This window comes from Lipophrys pholis (genome assembly GCF_963383615.2).
Source record: "Lipophrys pholis genome assembly, chromosome: 15".
Classification (NCBI taxonomy): domain Eukaryota; kingdom Metazoa; phylum Chordata; class Actinopteri; order Blenniiformes; family Blenniidae; genus Lipophrys; species Lipophrys pholis.
In genome coordinates this window covers 1,960,899-1,980,440 of record NC_137642.1, presented here as the reverse complement: position 1 = coordinate 1,980,440, position 19,542 = coordinate 1,960,899, and the positions used below count along the sequence as shown (strand labels likewise).

At 45.4% G+C, this 19,542-nt stretch overlaps 1 protein-coding gene across 1 annotated transcript in view; it reads left to right on the top strand.

Moving 5' to 3' along the window:
* Positions 1–12,924: 12,924 nt before the first annotated feature.
* slc1a4 (solute carrier family 1 member 4) overlaps positions 12,925–19,542 on the top strand; it is a 53,263-nt gene continuing 46,645 nt past the window's right edge. Inside the window, exon 1 of the mRNA XM_080481059.1 lies at positions 12,925–13,563. Within this exon, the coding sequence (XP_080337185.1) occupies positions 13,046–13,563 (518 nt within the window). The 5' untranslated portion in view covers positions 12,925–13,045. The remainder of the gene's footprint in view (positions 13,564–19,542) is intronic.

Genomic DNA, 19,542 nt, shown 5'->3' with positions numbered 1-19,542 from the left:
TGGAAACAAAAGTACTGTGTGCTTCTTACAGGTTTTCAAACCTTATTTTCTTTAATGATTCTGAACCAACTTTTAGGATGCTGGACCAACAGGAGAAACATTATTAAACTTGAACAGGAACAGCTTGAAACAAGACCATGATACAATACATGACACATGCATGATGTTAACATACATACCACTGGCACCTGTATGACCTGATAAACACTAAACAATTAAAATAGGAAAAAAATGCAATCATAAAAAAACAAGACATACCATATCACACACAGATACAACCTCTTCAAAACTTTTATGGCAGGACAGTTGTTGAGGAATACACAGAGATGTTATTAACAGTGGGTGCCATCGTACCTGCTGCATACCATATTGACATCTGTATGACTTGAAGAAACACTGAATGAAAGTTACTTCCAACAGTAAAAAACACTGCATACAGGGGGAAAAATAGAATAACTTAAACCCGAACCCGAACCAGAACAAGAGAACAGGGCATCATATGAACTTGATGCAGAACATGAGAACTGAGTATTGAATGAACCTTTGTCATGCAAACAGTATAGTCACTATTTTTAAAGGCCTCTTTGATCGGTGAAGGGGTGTGCCATCTTTCACTGACAAACTGATCAAATACTCCCTGGCTCTCAACAAGAACACCACTCTCTCCGCCCATTTCAAAGCCCCCAGGGGGAGCTTTGAATCCTTTGGCACGGGGACAGTGTTTTTTGAATCGGGAAGTGTTTTCTCTATTGGGAAGTGTTTTTTGAAGTTTGTAGTGTTTTGCACTTCCAGGCCACCTTAGGCCTTTGACATCTCACACTTAAGAGTCTGACTGCGAACACTTGTTGAATGCAATGAAGTCATTTAAAGCCAGAAAGCTTCGAAGGTGGGGTAAGTTTCTGGGGAGTTTGCATGTTAAGTTCATGTCCTGTGTCAGCCGCTGCGGGGGTTGCACGGATTGAAAAAAAGCCAGAGAGCATGTGCCTCCTTGCGCAAAGTCCTGCGGGCTAAACACATTGCTGGCTGTGCTCACCCAGAAGCCATAACTTGCTCTTAAGTGACAGACAAACAGCGCGAAAAATAGAATCGCGAAAAACGCCATTGTCCAAAGAGAGCAGTTGAGTGTATGTGTGTGTGTGTGTGTGTGTGTGAGAAAGATATCAAGCCAGCGAGCTCACCGTGGGCCGCCAGCTGAAAGACTCATCCAGAGAGAGTGGAGGCCAGGTGGTAAGGCTGCACCGGCAGGTGAGAGTCAGTGGCCAGGTCGCTTCTGCGCTCCAGGATAGCTTGCAATCCGGGAGAGCTTGCAAAATGGGAAATCTTGGAGAGCTTGCGAGCTGGGCGATCCGGGAGATCTTGGGTGGAGAGGCCCGGCAGGTGACGGCTGCAGGCAGGAGGACCCACCTCAGAGTAGGAGCAGTATCAGAGGCTCAGAGAAGCTTATGATCCCAATAAACTCGAACAAAGAGATATTCCCAAGGTGTTTGGAAGGACCATCATATGCGCAAAGTTCACAATAAAAGCTTCCCTTAATTTTAAAAGTAAAAGTTAAAATAATATTTAAGTTAACTTAAAAAAAACAGGCAACACTTTACGTGACGTGGACTGACAAGCTGCCATGCTGTCATCTTAGCATCTTAGCATCATCTTAGCACCACCCAGGGGCGACTGGTCATTAGGGGAAGGTGGGGCTGAGCCCCACCTGGTGTCATCAGAAAGGACAGCATGCAAAGTATGTTATTAATTCTTTAAGATTATCTACAATATTTTCTTGTCTGTGAATAAAACTTCCTCTTATATAGCACATAATTACTGTGTGAGGACTGTCCTCCCTGGTTCTTAGTCTCCTCTTGGGGTTTCAGGTTGTTTCCTCCTGATCCACACCGATGGTGCATTAGTGTAGCTCGCCCCTCTCTCACCATGCAGTGTGTATTGGATGCAGTAAAGTGAAAGTGCTCATGCTCAGGCTGTTGCTCCATTTATTCAGTTCACGTGATTTCGATGCCTCGTGGGGCTTGAAGCCTGAAGCCCCACTAACAACGTCATTAGATGCTCAGAGCTGATTGGCTGGTGCTGATTGAGGCGGAGCTTCACAGAACCGGAGTGAGTCTCACAAATACCAGCTTGTTAGCAGCTAAAGCAAACAAACAGTTAAGAATAAAAATGTATTAGTTTGATTATTTACTTGCTGCCATGACAGGCACCATCAAGCTTCCGGCCTTAACTGCACATAGCCACTTCCACAATGGAGGTCTTGAACAGGGTCCTCTCAGACCTCTGGAACATGGGAGAAATTCTCACGGAGGTGGGAATTGAAATCATTTCAGATGGAGTCCTCTGCTAGCCTTTCCCAACATACCCTCACTATGCGTTTTGGCTTGCCAGTTCTAGCCTGCAGTCTTCCCCACCAAGTGATCCAACTCACCACCAGATGGTGATCAGTTGACAGCTCTGCATCTCTCTTCACCCGTGTCCAGAACATACGGTCTCAGGTCAGGTAACATGACAACAAGGTCCTGAGATCCAAGGCGCTTTTGTTTCAAGTACACTTATGAGCACTCTTGTGTTTGAACATGGTGTTTTTTTAGGGACAATCCATAACTAGCACAGAAGTCCAATAACAACTCACTGCTCGGTTCAGATCGGGAAAGCTGTTCCTCCTGACCACCCTCCTCCAGGTTTCCCAGTCAATGCCAACATGAGCGTCAAAGTCACCCAGTAAGACTTTGGAGTCCGTTGGTGGTGCCCTTTCCAGGACCTTACCCACTCGCTCCAAGAATGCCGAATACTCTGAACTCCTGTTTGGTGCATAATGTAACCCATGTCTGCTACAGACGGCTGATGCACTCCAGCCCTCCGCCACAAGTGGCGCTAGCATAAAAATGGCTGACAGCCGGCACTTCAGGTCGGCAAGTCGATGCTTCCGCTGCGACCACGTACTGACTCAAGATACAAACAAACCTTCAGAAAGGTTACCATAACTTTGAAACCACATCAGGACAGTTCACAAGATTTGACGGTGAGTGGTCGAAGCCCGGTCTCCACTGAACCAGTACGTTAGATTTCTGATCGCAGTGAGGAAAAAAGTTATTTTGTGCTAAAATCGCGAGGGAGCCGTGATCACGGATATCACTATTTAAAGTGTTTATATTTCAGATTGTTTTTGATTGTGAAGTGCAACTGTTTTTTATGATTGATTCCGGAAATAAATTATTTTTATTTATGAACATGAACTGTTAATTTTGTGAAACTTATAAGATTTTCTCCTGACCTTGTTTTCAGATCAGCTCCCCCCCCCCCCCCCCCCCCCCCCCCCGCCCCAGTATTCCTCTGCGAGAGGTGGCAAGCCGATCCGGTAGGACCCCCTTTATTCCTTTTTTTTGTTGCATCCACCGGATACAATTTTTGTTGGATTATGATTCTTTTCCATTCTCTTTTTGATCCATGAACTTTGTTTTTGGAAAAAGAATCTGATGAACTCTGAACACTGTTTTTTTTTGGAAACAAGATTCTGCTTTTCTTTTGACAGAAACACTAAAAGAAACACTGACTAAAGGTCATACGGGTTTTTGTTAACCGTATCTTTGTGTAGTTATTGTTGTCATTGTTGTGTTTGTTATTGTCATGTTGGGGGCTTATGAGTATCCCCACTACCACCTGGCACCTCTCACCCTGTGCAACACCTGAGTAGGAAAGAGACCATCTCTTATTGAGGATTATGTTCCCAGAGCCGATGCTGTACGTGGAGGTGAGCCCGACTATATCTAGTTGGTACCACTCTGGGTCACTGTGTACTGTTCACAGGACTGGACCGTGCACCTTTTATTGTCACTTGTACTAGGTACAGTGAGATTAAAAACAACTCCAGTGACAGTGCAGCAGTTAAAAAGAGCAGAATATAGTGCTAGAAAGAAGGAGGGTGGGGGGTGTAGGGGGTAAGGTGCACGGTCCAGTCCTGTGAACATTACACAGTGTATTTACAGGAAATAAATAAAAACTATCAAAATTATATTGCACATTATGGGGTAATCTGTAAAGTCAGTGCATACAAGAGTTCACAGTGATTATGGCTTTGGGGAAAAAACGGTTTTTGAATCTATTTGTTTTTGATCTCATGACCCTGTAGCGCCTTCCCGAGGGCAGCAGGTCAAACAGGTCAGAGCCAGGGTGGGAGCTGTCCTTGATAATATTCGTAGCTCTGCTGAGGCAGCGGGAGGTGTAAATGTCCATCAGGGAGGGGAGAGAGCAGCCGACGATCCTCGCCAGTGAACACCACCCCGTGGCCTGGCTCCAGAGGTATGTCCTGGTGACCCTCCTCCAGGCAGGGTACACAATCTTCTGTGTTCCTTATTCAAGGTTGAGTGAGGATGTGTTTGCCTGGGTCTTCACTCCAGACTTGGGTGACCCTACCAAGAGCCTGTGCTCCAGACGGCATAGCTCTGAAGGTCACTAGACCACCCAAGCCCTTCCACCATGACAAGACCACAGTCCAGAAAGGATTATTTAATTATGTTTCAAAAAATGTACATTGTTATAAGTAAAATAGATTTTGTAAAAATGTCTCATAATTTTTTTTTTAAATAAAATTAGCATCCAAATTTTTAAGGCACTTTTTTTCTACTCCTATGTAAAGTTTCAATAATAATGATAATAATACATTTTGAATTACTGATATTTTTAAATTAATACAAATATGAATGTAAAATGCCCCATAATTTTGATTTTAATTCTTCAAATATGTAATTTTTTTGTCTCAGTTTTATACAAACCACAACCAAGTTGTACTTGACTAAATTTCAAAAGCTTGACTTTTGTATTTGTACTTACAGTACTTCCATATTAAAAACTTCAATTGAATGTTTCAAATATGGTATATGCTCAGATATATTCTGGTAAATGTGAACCATTCTATCTTTTACACTTCGTAGTGATAAGTCAAAACACAACTGGTCATTTGACTTTGTAAAGATTTATATATAAGTAAAGATCATGAGTTTTTCTTTTGTACTTTTTCCACTTATTGTGCGTGCAGAAACCAGTCCACACAAATGCCACCATCAAAAACTTTTCCTACAGTTTCATTACCTATAAATATTTACACACAAAGGGAATCAAATTTGTGGTCTGGGGACCAAAAGTGGCCAAGTTATTAACCCCCTGAGGATGGTGTATATTTGCTCACCCTGTGTTTTTATATTTTTTAACACTTGACAATATTTTGCACCAGGAAGAATTGTTAAGTTATTGGTTTTTTTTAGCACAATTTTCTTGAAAAATTTTAAATTTGTTTGTCCATAATGTTTTCGCACCTATTTTATCTCCTCAAAAATGAACTGGTGTGATTCCTCCTCATACAAACACTCCTTTTACCGCTTTAAAGTGGCACCCTCTATTGGTTGAAGGCCGATGGTGCATTGAGGACTAAACGTGGATGAATTGAATGGTCGTCAGGAGCATTTTATCACCCTCGAGCTCAAGACAAACAAAGATCAGTGTGAAGCTTCTGCTACACAATATCACTTCGACCACAATTTAACCAGATATTAACTGTAATCACTCTGTGAGTCTTGTATTTATACAAATATTTTTAAATGAAACAGGCCAAATGCATCAAGAAAGGGGGCTCAGTCCCCCTTAATGAGATAGGACCCCCCCTTAAAACATGATTTGCGAAGTTTGGGGGAGTCTCTAAAATATTTGTAAAATGCTGGTTTTTTCCAATGCATTTCCTTTGGTTTTTTGTTTTTCAGTTTTGTCATGATGTGTAAAATTAGGCTATTTTTGTTTATTTTTATTTGTGCATGAGGATGAATCTTCACTCTTTCGCTTTAATAAAGTTGCCAGCCTGCATGCAGTTCTTGTTCTCACCATTGAGGTGTGGGGGCGCTAGTCTTAAACGTCACTTTAAATCAGACAGCCACTCAATTTCAAATAGGGATACCTATTAAATGTTGGGTTTCCTAATAAAAACAATGTGGGGGAGTCTGAGGAGCAGCAACAGAAGCTGATCCAGGTCTGTGGAGCTTCCGTTTGAAGGTAATGTCCATAAACTGTATTATCAATATTCAGCACTGTTTTGTTTATGATGGTGCTGAGGACTGAATCTCTGATGGTCTGGACCTTTCTTTTCTAATTCTGATGGTCATGCGTGTTTGGTGTCAATTATTAGTTTGTTAATGCCTGTTAATGTATTTAAGAGGTTATTTTTTGCATGTTACTGTGGATTTGATTTCCAGTGGAGTCACCACTGGAAATTCCCTTATATATACTGTATATATATATATATATATATATATATATATATGGGAAATCATATTCATATTCGCACAGCTAAATGTTTTCTATCTGGACTTGCAGTTTTTTAATGAGCATTTTTGCATTCTTTGCTTGTACCGCTCATCTTATATGTGTGTTGTTATAGTTATACTTGAACTTTTCCATATGGAATTTGGTATGTATGTATCTATGTGTACTGCTGCTGAAAACACTGAATTTCTCCAGTGTGAGATAAATAAACACATATCATTCTTTAATATCTTAGTGACAATGGCAGTTGGGCTTTCCTGTGTTTGTGCGAGGTGGACACAGCTCATTATATTTCCTTTAACTGAAGAATGATGGGGCTGGTGTTAAATTACAAACATTGGGTGCCGCATGTTGACATTAAAAGAGGTTGGTTGGAATCTGAAGCCGCATCATGGCGCACTGGACAACGCTCTCGCCTGCAACAAGAAGGTCATAGGGTTAAATACTGGTTGGGTCTTTCTTTCTTTCTTCCTGTCACGTGTGGACGTGTGTTTGAGGGAGAGCGTAGGAGAGAGCAAATTGTTGCTGAAAACAAACGTGTTTGCTTGTTTGTGTTTTTCTTTTTCCGACTGTGTGTTTTTGTATGATCCTTTTATGTGTTGTTAGTGGAGTTTAAACTTAGTTTGCTGGTGTTTTTGTGTATTTTTCCGTGTCTCGTGGCCGGGATGGCGTCCTCCGAGACGTCTCCCGTGTCTCTGAGACATGGAGTTCGGTTGGTGCCGCAGCCCAGCTCCACCGTGGAGCAGGTGCTGCAGGTGGTCGGGGAGAAGGTTGGCTGTGAGAGCATCACCTACGCTTCCCGCATGAATAAGGCAGTGATGGTCTTTTTTAAGGACCCAAAGTTTGTGGCGATTTTGATCGAAAGTGGAGTCGTCATCAACGATGAGTTCATCCAGGTGTCCCCGCTGGCTGTACCGTCCACGAGGATCACCGTGTCCGGAGTTCCGCCGTTCGTTTCGAACGAGGCTCTGGAGCGAGAACTGAGGAGGTTCGATAAGTTTGCGAGTGGTTTCCGTACTGTTGGTCTGGGCTGCAAGGACGCGAAACTGAAGCATGTCCAGTCTCTGCGGAGGCAGGTCTTCATGTTCCTGGACTCTCCGACTCAGACACTGGATGTGTCTTTCCGGGTGAAGCATGAGGAGGGTGTTTATATGGTTTATGCAAACTCTGGGAATTTTAAATGTTTTGAGTGTGGAGAGCTGGGCCACAAAATGATCGCCTGTCCGCGGCGGCAAAACGCTGCGAGAAACGGCAGCACAGACAGCGGAGAGCCGGGCGCTGAGGCCGCGCGGGCGGAATGCACGAGCGGATCCGCGGGCACCGCGGGCGTGCCTGGGGGCTCCGGGGTGGCGGGGGCCCACGCGGCTCCGGGAGGTTCCGGGGTGGCGGGTCGCCCTGCCGGCCCCGCACTCGCCCCCCCGGCCCCTGGGGTCCTCAAGGTTCTGCTGCTACTGACGCTGGTGTCTCTGAAGCTAAGTTGGTGCAGAATGAGAGAATGGCAGAGGTAGTGAAGGAGATAATGGTGGTGAGGGAAGAGGATGACAATAAAACTGACAGTGTGGAAAAAAATGAAGAACTAGAAAAGACTAAGGCTGGTACCGATGAACAGGTGACTGATGTACAGGTGAGGACTGATAAGGAGCAGTGTGTTGAGATGGCGGAGGCACTGCAGACCCTGAGTGGTCAGGCAGCAGAGCGGCAGGCTGCTCCAGAGGCTGGAGAACTGGACTCAGAGGAGGAGATTGACTCGGATACTACATCGCTTGTAGGCAGTGCATCTCAAAATGCTGATATTTATTCCATGGATGAAATCAATGAGTTCCTGTAGAATTCCTTTGGCCGGCCAGTTGATGTGGGGAGTTATTTCCCTAACGCAGAGAAGTTCATCCGGACGGTGAGCGCTCTTCAAAAATCGGTCAGCACAGAAGTACTGGATGAGAAAAAGCGCTATCGTCTAAGAAAACATGTTACTACAGTTAAAAGGTCTTTAAGGGGCCGCAAAAGGGCCAAAAAGATGAAATTATCGAAATAATTTGACAGTGATCATACTTCAAGGGGTGTTTCTCTATCTGTTGGTTCTCTTTGTCTGTTCTTTGTCTTCCTCTCCTCCTTTGATGGCTTTGACGGTCGCCTCTCTAAATATGAATGGGGGTAGAAGTGCACACAAAAGGGGTTTGGTGATGGAGACAATCAGACAGAAAAAGATAGATGTAGTGTTTTTGCAGGAGACTCACAGTGACGCCCTGATGGATCTGAGTTTTTGCCTCGTTAATGTGTATGCACCAAATGGTGGTGCAGAGCGTCTGGCTCTTTTTAAGAAATTGAAGGCCGTAGTAGAAAACGTTAGTCGTGGTGAGATTGTAGTGATGGGAGGAGACTGGAACTGTTGTCCGGATGACAGTGTGGACAGGACAGGAACAGAACCCCACCTTCAATCCTCCCGTTTCCTCTCTCAGTTGGTGACGGAGGCTGACCTGGTGGATGTGTGGAGGAATAAACACTCCTCTGATATACAATTCACATGGGTCAAGGTAGTGGATGGTCAAATCAGCGCAGCCAGGCTGGATAGATTTTATATGTCGGCCTCTTTTGTCACTCGTGTTGCAAACTGCCACATTGTCCCTGTTGGTTTTACGGATCACCACCTAGTTTTAGCAGAGCTGTTTTTATCTGGCAATGGAAAATCAGGCTCTTTTTGGCATTTTAATGTTAAACTTTTAAATGATCTAAATTTCTGTGAGAATTTTAACTGGTTCTGGCAGTACTGGGCATCACAAAAAGGGTGTTTTTCTTCCCTCAGTCAGTGGTGGGAGGTGGGGAAGGGCCAGATCAGAAGCTTCTGCCAGCAGTACACCTCCTTCTCCACAGCTAGGATTCGGAGGGCTGTTGAAGAGTTGGAAGCAGAAATCAGTGGTCTGCAGAATGGTCCTGATTCCGACGCTGGTTTGCTGCTCTCCAAGCAGCACCAGCTGAAGGCTTTTCTTCAGGAGAGGGCAAAAGGAGCCTTGGTCCGAGCCAGGCTCAGAACGCTAAGGGACATGGATGCTCCTACCTCCTTCTTCTTTACTTTGGAGAGATCGGAGGCTCAGCGGAGGCAGATGGTGTGTCTCCGGCTGCCGGATGGGCGGCTGACCTCTGACCCAGCTGAGATGAGGAGGCATGCTGTGGCCTTCTACGAAGACCTGTTTGGAGCGGAGGACTGTGATGGGGATGCTGCTGCTGAGCTGCTGCAAGATCTTCCCCAGCTGAGTCCAGAGGACCGTCTCGTCCTGAGCTCAGACCTCTCTTTGGAGGAACTGAATGCTGCAGTGTCACAGATGGCCTCTGGGAAGTCTCCAGGCCTTGATGGACTCCCCCCAGAGTTCTATAAACATTTCTGGAGCCTGCTCGGAGGTGACCTGTTGGACATTTATAGAGACTCTTTCAAGAATGGGACCCTTCCTGCTTCCTGTCGCCGTGCGGTGATCTCCCTGCTGCCTAAGAAGGGGGACGTGACCCTACTGAAAAACTGGAGACCTGTCGCTCTTTTATGCACAGAGTATAAAATATTATCTAAAGCTCTGTCAAACAAACTAAAAGTTTTTATTGACCTTTTAATTGGCAGAGAACAATCTTACTGTGTCCCCGACAGGTCAATACATGATAATTAGTTTTTAATGAGAGACATTTTGGAGTGCTGTAAACTGTATAACCTGAACACTGCCATTATTTCTATTGACCAAGAGAAGGCCTTTGATCGTGTTGATCACTCTTTTTTGTTTTCGACACTGCAGGCTTTTGGTGTTGGAAAAACGTTTGTGTCATGGATTAAGTTGTTGTACAGTCAGGCATCATGTGTGGTTAAGGTGGGGGGAGGGCTGAGCTGTCCTGTAGCTGTCCGTAGAGGCATCCGGCAGGGTTGTCCTATATCAGGCCAGCTGTACAGTATGGCTATTGAGCCACTACTGCGCAGACTGAGGAACTGGCTGACGGGTCTGTGTTTGCCAACGCTAGCTGCTGAGTCCAAGGTGGTTGTGTCGGCTTACGCGGACGACATAAATGTTTTTGTTGAGGGACAAGAGGATGTGCTGGCATTGCAGGACAGTTTAGCCCTGTATGAGAAAGCCTCTTCAGCCAGGGTGAACTGGGAGAAAAGTGAGGCGTGTTTGGTGGGACGCTGGAGTCCTGAGGACACTCCTGACCTCCCTGGACGTCTCAAGTGGGGGACCACAGGCATAAAAGCCTTGGGTCTGTGGTTGAGAAATGAGGACAGAGAGAAGCAGAACTGAGAGGGGGTGCTGGATCAGGTGCGGGCCAGGTTGTCTAAATGGAAATGGGTGCTACCACAGCTGTCCTACAGGGGACGAACTCTTATAACCAACAATCTCGTCGCCGCGGCTCTGCGGCACAAACTCAAAGTCCTGGTCCCTCCACCAGGCCTCCTGGAAAGAGTGCAGAGAGTTCTGGTGGACTTTTTTTGGTCTGGCCGGCACTGGGTGCGAGCGTCGGTCCTGTATCTCCCTTTGGCAGAGGGGGGGCAGGGCCTCATAGACACCGTCTCCAGAACTGTGGCCTTCAGACTGCAGGCTTTACAGAGACTGCTCTATGGCTCTTCTGTCTGGACGCCACTTGCACAGCTGCTACTCAGGAAGGCTGGGAGACTCGGACTGGACAAACAATTATTTCTGACACAAACATCTCAGGGTGACCTGTCGGGGCTGACTCCTTTCTACACATCAATGATGGAGGCATGGAGGACACTGGACATCTCCCGTCCGGACGCCAAGCCTGGGCTGTGGGTCTTTGAAGAACCTCTGCTCCACAACTGCCTGATCTCCACCGCGGCCTTCTCCTCAGCCACTTTGAGAAGCCAGCTCACTGACGCAGGGATCACAAAGGTGGGCCATCTAGCTCGGACAGACACACAGCAGCTAACAGAGATGATGGGGGTCCGGTCCAGCAGAGTGGTCCAGCATCTGGTGGAAGAGGTGTGGCAGTCGCTTCCTGCTCCTCTTCGCTCCTTTGCGCAGGATAAATATCATGCAGACCAGTGGAGTAGAGGAGAAGATTATGTTTTCCCCTCCCTGAAGGTTCATCCTGCTGTGGGAGAATGGGAGGAGGAGGAGGGGAAAATACTGACTATTAAAACACCAAGACTGGGAATCTTCCAATCCTGCCCTGGGAAGGAGCTGTACAGCAGCTGTGTGGAGGTCCTGAATCTGCAGTCGCTGGCTGGAGTGAGGGAGTCGAGGTGGACTGGTTTGTTTGGTGGTGATTCGTCCCCTAAAGGGAGCTTGCGGGTCCTGTACAAACCCCCCGTGGAAAAGCGGATGGGTGACCTCCAGTGGAGGGTAATACATGGAGCTGTAGCTACGAACAGATACAGAGCCCGCCTTGATCCAAGCACTGTGGAGAACTGCTCTGTTTGTTCAGAGCCGGAAACCTTAGAACATCTAGTGGTGTCCTGTCCCAGGCTGACTGGCCTTTACAGGCTTCTACGAAGGCTGGTGGAGGCTCTGGGAGAGGTCTTTTCTGTCCCCCTTTTTATTTTTGGTCCCAAGTACACCAAACAAAAAAAGGCAACATTGGTCCTATTGAATTTTATCTTTGCATGTGCAAAACTTGGCATTTGGCGAAGCAGGAGGAACCAGGTTTCAGGTGACGGTTTTACTGATCCTCTGCATGTTTTTAAAGGTCTGATCGCAGCTCGCCTGAGAGTGGAACACAGTTTTTATAAACTCACAAAGAATGTGACTGGTTTTATTTCAGTGTGTGGAATCAGGCAGGTCCTGTGCTCCCTTGGTGAGGGGGACTGTCTTATCGTGAACTTTTAATATTGTATGTGATCTTGTGTTGACTTTATAGCTGATTACAGTGTGTGACCTGTTTGTGGTTCCACACTGTGTTTGTCTACATATTATTGTTCTCTTTTGTGAGGAGGATAAACATGTAAATTATTGATTTTTTGTGTTTTTTGAATAAAGGGTTTTTCAAGTCAAGTCTTTCTTTCTTTCTGTATGGAGTTTGCATGTTTTCCCTGTGTGTAGGAGTTTTCTTCCACGGTCCAGAAACATGCATGTGAGGATGTGAGGTTAATTGGTGACTCTCTGGTGTGAATATGAGTGTGTGTGTGATTGGATGGATGGATGGATGGATGGATGGATGGATGGAAGGCTATACCTGGATGGATGGATGGATGGATGCAAAGATGGATGGATGGATGGATGGAAGGGTATAGCTGGATGGATGATGGATGGATTTTCCTGGATTAAAAGGTAAAGAAATGCCTGAGGTTCAGATGTGTTAAACTGAATTTGGACCCTGCAGGAGAAACAGGAGACCTGGAGATCCATCCATCCATCCATCCATACATCCATCCATCCATCCATCCATACAAATAGGTGTGAAAAGTGTGGAAGCTGCAATAAAGCTCTATAAACGAGAGCACGCAGTGTTTGGAAAAGATTCCAGCTTTCCCAGCTGTAAAGGAGAATTGTTCACTGCAAGGAAGTGTGGCACACTGCCACAGATCCTGGCAATCTCTCGTGCTCTTGCATCATTTGCCCCTTATGTGAAGCGGCGGCTTGTGTGCGCATGTCCCGCCGGCTCGCTGTGACGTCGCTCCATCTCCATTGGCTCACCGCGCGCCGCTGCTGCGCTCGCGCACAGCCGATATACTATAACTCCTCCGGACGGACAGTCCACTCTGCAGGAGAGCGTATGCAAGTAGAAGTGAGTGAATAAGTGCACGATAAGAAAGATGGTGAAGAAGAGTGAGATTAACGGGCACGCCGTGCCGGGGTCCAGCTTCAGCGAACCCGTGCTGGAGAGCAGCGCGCGGAGCAGGAGCGTGGGCGCGCGGCTGCTGTGCTGCCTGCGGAGGAACCTGCTGGTCATCATGACCGTGTCCGGCGTGCTGGTGGGCGTCGGGCTCGGCATGCTGGTCCGCAGCATGGACCTGAGCAGGGCGCAGATGACCTACTTCGCCTTCCCAGGGGAGATGCTGCTACGCATGCTGAAGATGATCATCCTGCCGCTCGTGGTCTGCAGCCTCGTGTCCGGAGCCGCGAGCCTGGACACGCGCTCCCTGGGCAAGCTGGGGGGTATCGCCGTCGCCTACTTTCTGGTGACCACATTGATCGCATCGGGCATCGGGGTGGCGCTGGCCTTCATCATCAAGCCCGGGGTGGGCGCAGGAGCACTGAACACCAACAGCCTGGGACTCGAGAGCATCAGCAGCGACAAGGAGACCGCGGACTCCTTCCTCGACCTGGCCAGGTGAGAACGTGCTGCACAGCCCGGGCAGGAGGAAGCTGCTAACATGAGGCAGAGAGGAGCTGCACGGCTCTCAGAGGGCTTGAACACGCACACGCACACACAATTGCTGTGGCCAAATCTCTACACTGTACACTGTTGAAATGATATTTTGAATCAAACCCCTTCCAAATGGGATTAATATGGCATCACACACAGTCATTCACTGTAGGACTAAGCGGTGCATACTACATTAAGGGCAAATAATTATTATTTCCATTTCAGATCTAATTTAAAGTAAAGACTTCAAATAGCAAATTGATTTCATTTTTGCAATAAGACAGCTCAATTTCAATTTTCAATTAAACATTTAACTGGAGTTTTACTGTTTTGCACTTATTCTAGCTTATTTCATTTTGTGTCTTTTAATTTCAATCTGGTATTGTTCTCTGGGTGGAGGTGTAGTTGCTGTTTTTATGTTTTGAAGAGCTGCGAGGCAGTTAAATTTCCCTTTGGGGATTCGTAAATAAATATCTATCACTATGTTTTATGTTTTTAATCACATTCACCCACTCATAGAGGCTGTCATTCAAGGCCCTTAATTCATCCATTGGGAGCAACTTGGGATTCAGTGTCTTACTCAAGGACACTTTGATGTGTGGACAGATAGGGAATCGAACCTGTATCCTACCAATTGAGAGATGACCCGCTCTACCCACCGAGTCATAACTGCCCATAAGAATAAGAGGCAGCAGGACTGCTTCTCTTGTACACTTATAATAAATCCAAAAATGTGTTTCAACATAATATACAAATATATTAATAAACTTAATATTTATTTAAATAAACATCAGTGATTCCTAACCTATTTTCTCGAGGGACCTAAATGTTTACCATTGTAAAACCATGGCAACCCCTGAACATTTATCAAAAAAAGTTTAAGCAATGTCAATATGTGACATACAGTTTTTTCATTATATTGTGCAATGATGAGCTTTTCTCTGAGGATAAACTCCTGAGGGTACACTCTGCCTCGTTCTGTTTGATGGACTGAAGCCACTTCAGCGTGAAGTTTCAAACTTTCATACACCAATTTTTCACCACAAAAGTTGAATTCAGCTCTAATTTAGTTCATTGCTTTAATTAAGCTATATTATTTGTGAGTCTTAACACTTGTTTCGACCGATCAATCTTCCTCTTTAACCTGACGCCACGCCATTTTTAATATAAACCCTAAAACTGAGTATTTTGGGGCATAAATTAATTGAATGCAGACAACTATTTTTAAGACGTAAAAAATGTTTAACCCTTTAAAATCGAGAGGACTTTGCGACCCCCATCCCCCCATGAATCCTTGGCACCCCCCTGTGAGGGTTGAGCCCCTCTGGTTGGGAATCACTGGGAGTATATCAAGGCCCCATTTACACAACAACGTTTCACGTGACAACACCTGTTAAAAAAAAAAGTGTGTTTACACTGCTGCAGCAAACACAGAGAGAACAATGTAGTTTGTATGCCGGGCCACAGGAGGGCGCTGTTGCTTGATTTGGTAATGAAACTACACAGACATGTGTGCAGAGAACACGACATCCGCATGGACTGATGACACATCGGATGCTATCAGGGAGAGTCTCAACTATTAAACTACTGCTATGGACCATAAAACTAGAATACTGACAGCGATTCATGCCACCACGGGCCGCCATGTTTGTTTACAACTGGATGAGCAGTACGGAGGGGGAGAGATGTGCAGTAACAGGCTCTGTAGCCTCCATCAGTCTCTGCAGGAGGGAATAGAGACCATGAAAGAATCTTTCCACATTGGGAGCCGGATTAAAAACTTTGCGGAATCAGTGCATCCGCAAACTGGTGCCGTGTAAACGGACCCCCCCAAAGTGAAGTAAGTTTTGCGAATATAATCGAATTCGTTGTCGTGTAAACGAGGCCTAAGACTTTACTCTCTACTTTTTCCCTTTTTGTGCTGATGTTTAGAATCTTAAAAGGAGGATCAACCCCAGAGGATGCACGCCCCACACTTTTAGAACCACGTCAAAACACTGGCAAATCACTGAAATGGTACAGAGTGATGACCCTGTGTGCACGTGAATGTTTTCTTGATGCAGTCGGTGTCATAATGAGCTGGATAAACCAGCGTGCTGACACCACAGAGCAGGTCAGCATATCCTGCAGTGTGCAAACAGCTCTGTGTTTGTTTTGGTCCGATCTTCCACTGACTCTGTGAGGTCACGAACTCTCAGGGGGCTTTTCCACCAGAAAGAAGCAGGTGCTAGTTCGGAGCCAGGGCCAGCCTTAGCACCAGTTCTTTGTCTTTCCACTGCCAAAGCCCCGGCCAAACAGGGGCTAAACTGGTGCTATGCTGGCCCCACTTCGTTGCTGGGCCAGAGAGGAGCCAGAGTGGAGCCCGACGCGTCATCAGCTGGGGGCGGAGTTATCGCTACCTACAAGGCGGAAGCGACGCTGAACCGGCTTTCTGAAATCTACAGCGAACGCAGTCTTAGCATGGTTATAGAGAAAAAAAATTCAAATAATGCGTGGGAACGATATAATAAGTCGCTCCCTGAAGTTTATAATACGAGGGAACAAGATATTTTAATCCGCGATCGTGGAGCCGTGGCTCTTGAGATGCAGAGCTCCTCCACTGTCAATCAGCTACGTCAGATATGTAATTTAGAAGCAGTTTTCCATTGTTGTAGTTTTTTCAGGCTTTTCATGGTGACATGATTGTAACTAACTTCACTTCCAGGTCTTGTATGGTGTTATGACCGCAGGCTGAGGTCTGCATGAGGCTGCATTGCGCTCTGCTATGAGACGCCCCAATATTTTTTTCCACCCACAGAACTTTATAATGAAGCAATACTTTTGGTTCATCAGCAACTAAAAAACAAACTACATACTACTGTAAATGAAAGCTTTGATTTTTTTTTGCCATAAAATGAGCCTTTTAACGGCTTCATGTGAAAGAGAACTTTAATCAGTGTGTTTACAGAGGTTGCCATTGGAAACGGCTATAGAGCTGCGTTCTATCATTCTACACCTCCATTCCTCCAATGTTGAAGCATTTGATTCAGACACACCCAGAAATAAAGTGAAAGGAGCAGAAATTCACAATGTAATGCCCAAATGTTGAAAAATAACCCCCAAAGTCATACACGCCTTGTTATTTTTTCCCTCTATGTCCACTCCGGGGCTTTGGACTAAAGCAAGACGGACGTGAAAAAACAACAAAAGAGATACGAGGAGACTCAATGTTTTCTGCCTCTTTGGTCTGCATCTGAGGTTCAGGCCAAACTAGATGGAGCGAGCCGGACTAAACCGATGTTACAGTCCGTCTCCTGGTTCTTCTACGAGCACTGTCAGCGCTAAATTGGTGAAATCAGTGACGTATCACGTTTTGGAGTGACGCAATGACGTGGCTCTCACTTGGCTCTGTTAACGGTGGAAAAAGAACCGGTTCTTTGGTGGTGCTCATTTAAGAACTGGCTCTGGCACCGGCCCTGAACTAGAACCTGGTTCTTTTTGGTGGAAAAGCCCTATCAGGGGTATTCAAAGGGAATTTAATGATTGAAACTGTTCAGAAAAATACGGGCTGAACTCCAGAAGCTTTGCATCAGGGGTGCCAAACATGAGGTCCATGTGCCAAAACCAGCCCGTAAGAGGCTCCAATCTGGCCAAACCATTCAGCAAAATGTAGAAATTTCAAAGAAAACATTGCGTTTTAAACAAATTTCTTAAGAGTAGCAGACACAACACAACACAGAGACCAGAGGCCGGTACGACAAATCGTGATCAACATATCCAGGATCTCTCTCTGTTTCCTGGGTTGACTGATCCAGACACGTGCGATTCTGATCACCGTTACTACGAAGCAGGTTATCAACTCGCTGGTTCAACTCAGACGTACGTGTGCACATTCACATGAAAGGGGCGGAGTTTGCAGCGTAAGACCAATCACACACACAGAGAAACTCTGCAGCGCAGTTTACAGATTAATGAAGGATCTGAAGGAATTCAAACACATCCACCAGGCTAAATGCAGCACTGCTGCTGCAGCCAAAGCCACAACATTCCTGACTTGATAATGCTGACTTGGTGAGATTATACCAGATTAATTCAACAGACAAAATAAATTGACAGCACGGCATTGGAATCTTTATTACAGCAGAAATGTGTCGGGCAGAGCTTCCTCACTGCTCTTCTTTTAGTTTAGATTTTCCATCCAGTTGATTTGAGACTGAGTTTTTCTCAGTAGTTCTGCGCTCTATGAAGTCATGTTTCTGCAGTTCTGTCAGCATGACCATTATCATTAACCTCAGTATTACAGATTAACCCTCGTGGAGCTAAACAGACTTGGAACAAGTCAAGAACAAGAACAAATACATCTTTTAAAGCCTCATTGACCAGGATTTATTTTATCATGTCAAAAACATTGTTCTAAATACCCTTTCGTTTCAGCTGCTCCCAGGGCTGAATCTGTGTTGTATTTGGTGCTATATTAGCCAAGTTGAATTAAATTGAACCAGTGCACCAATCACGTTCATTTAACAACGGGCAGGTCACTTTCCAAGAGATCTGATTGGTCAGGAGGCGGAGCTTTACACTCACTGTGATCTCATCAAGACCGTCACCTGCTCGGGAGCAGGTTAGACATTCAGAGCAGAAACCGGGGTGATTTATCCCGGTAAGAAGTGATTGAGCATTGTAGTGCAGAAAACCCAGATGATCTCGATAAGAGAATATCCAGTGTCGTAGTACAGGCCCCTGAGCTGAGATATCAGTGATGCAAACGAGCATTTGTGTTAGAGTTTGTAAAAACATGCATAATGCAACAACCACAAGGATGACTGGTCATTAGGGGCAGGTGGGGTTGAACCCCACCTGGTGTCATCAGAAAGGACTGCATGCAAAGTATGCTATTAATTGTTACAATATTTTCAAGTTTCAAATGTATCAAATGTTTCAAATGTCTTTATTTGGGGTTATATTAGGCTTGTTAGTGTTGCTAATGATTGTGTTATGTTGTGTTTTTGTTGCTTAGTTCGTGTAGTTAGTTAGTTGATCTAGTTTAGTTTAGTTTGATATTTGGAAGTTGGCAACCAGGAGTGAAGAGGGTTTTGTGTATCATGTTGTCCTGCCATGTTGTAGCAAAATAATAGCTGCTGCTCCCTGGGTCTCCTGTATACTTTATATGTGTGTGCGTGTGTGTGTGTGCGCGTGTGTGGATATTACAGTATATTATTGCCACTTTGTTCATGTAATAAGTTTACAACTTTGTTTCTAGAAATATTAAAATTCTCACAGTGGTAGACCTGCACTTTAATAAAACCCAGACTTATGTTAGATGTTTATTGATTTATTAGGGACCGAGCCGAAATGCCCTAAGGCCAGGTCCATTTTGTATTTCGTACCCAACCGAGAACGCAAGGCCGGGCAGGAGGCCCGGCCTAAGGCCAGGACCCTATAGTTAGTGCCTGGGCATGAGACCCAGTGGATTGTTATTGTATTTTGTCTGTTTTTTATTGTTTGTTTGCACTCGGAAATTCGTACATTAGCCCAAATTTGACCCCCGAAACAGACTCAAAAACTCACCAAATTTAGCATGCTCATCAAGACTGGTGAAAATTAAAAGGAAATGTAAACATTAACCCCCAAAGTGCCAAAATGTCTCACTAGCGCCACCTAGAAAAACCAAAACAGCCACCACGGCCCGTAGGAATGGCGTAGAGAGAGCAAACGGAAGCTCAATTGTTTGTCTCATCGAGACCTACAAATCACACACTGATACCCCGGACCTAAATCCAACAGGAAGTCCACAATTTGCCTTTCAAAATAAGATTTTCACCCAAAAAAGGCCCTCACACAAACGCTATCTCCTCTTACGGCGAAGGTCGTATCGGCTTCAAAATAGTATGATATGACAGAGGAGACTCTCCTTCATAAATTTAGAACATTTTGCTTCGTTATGGAGCCCTCAAAGTTGTGAAC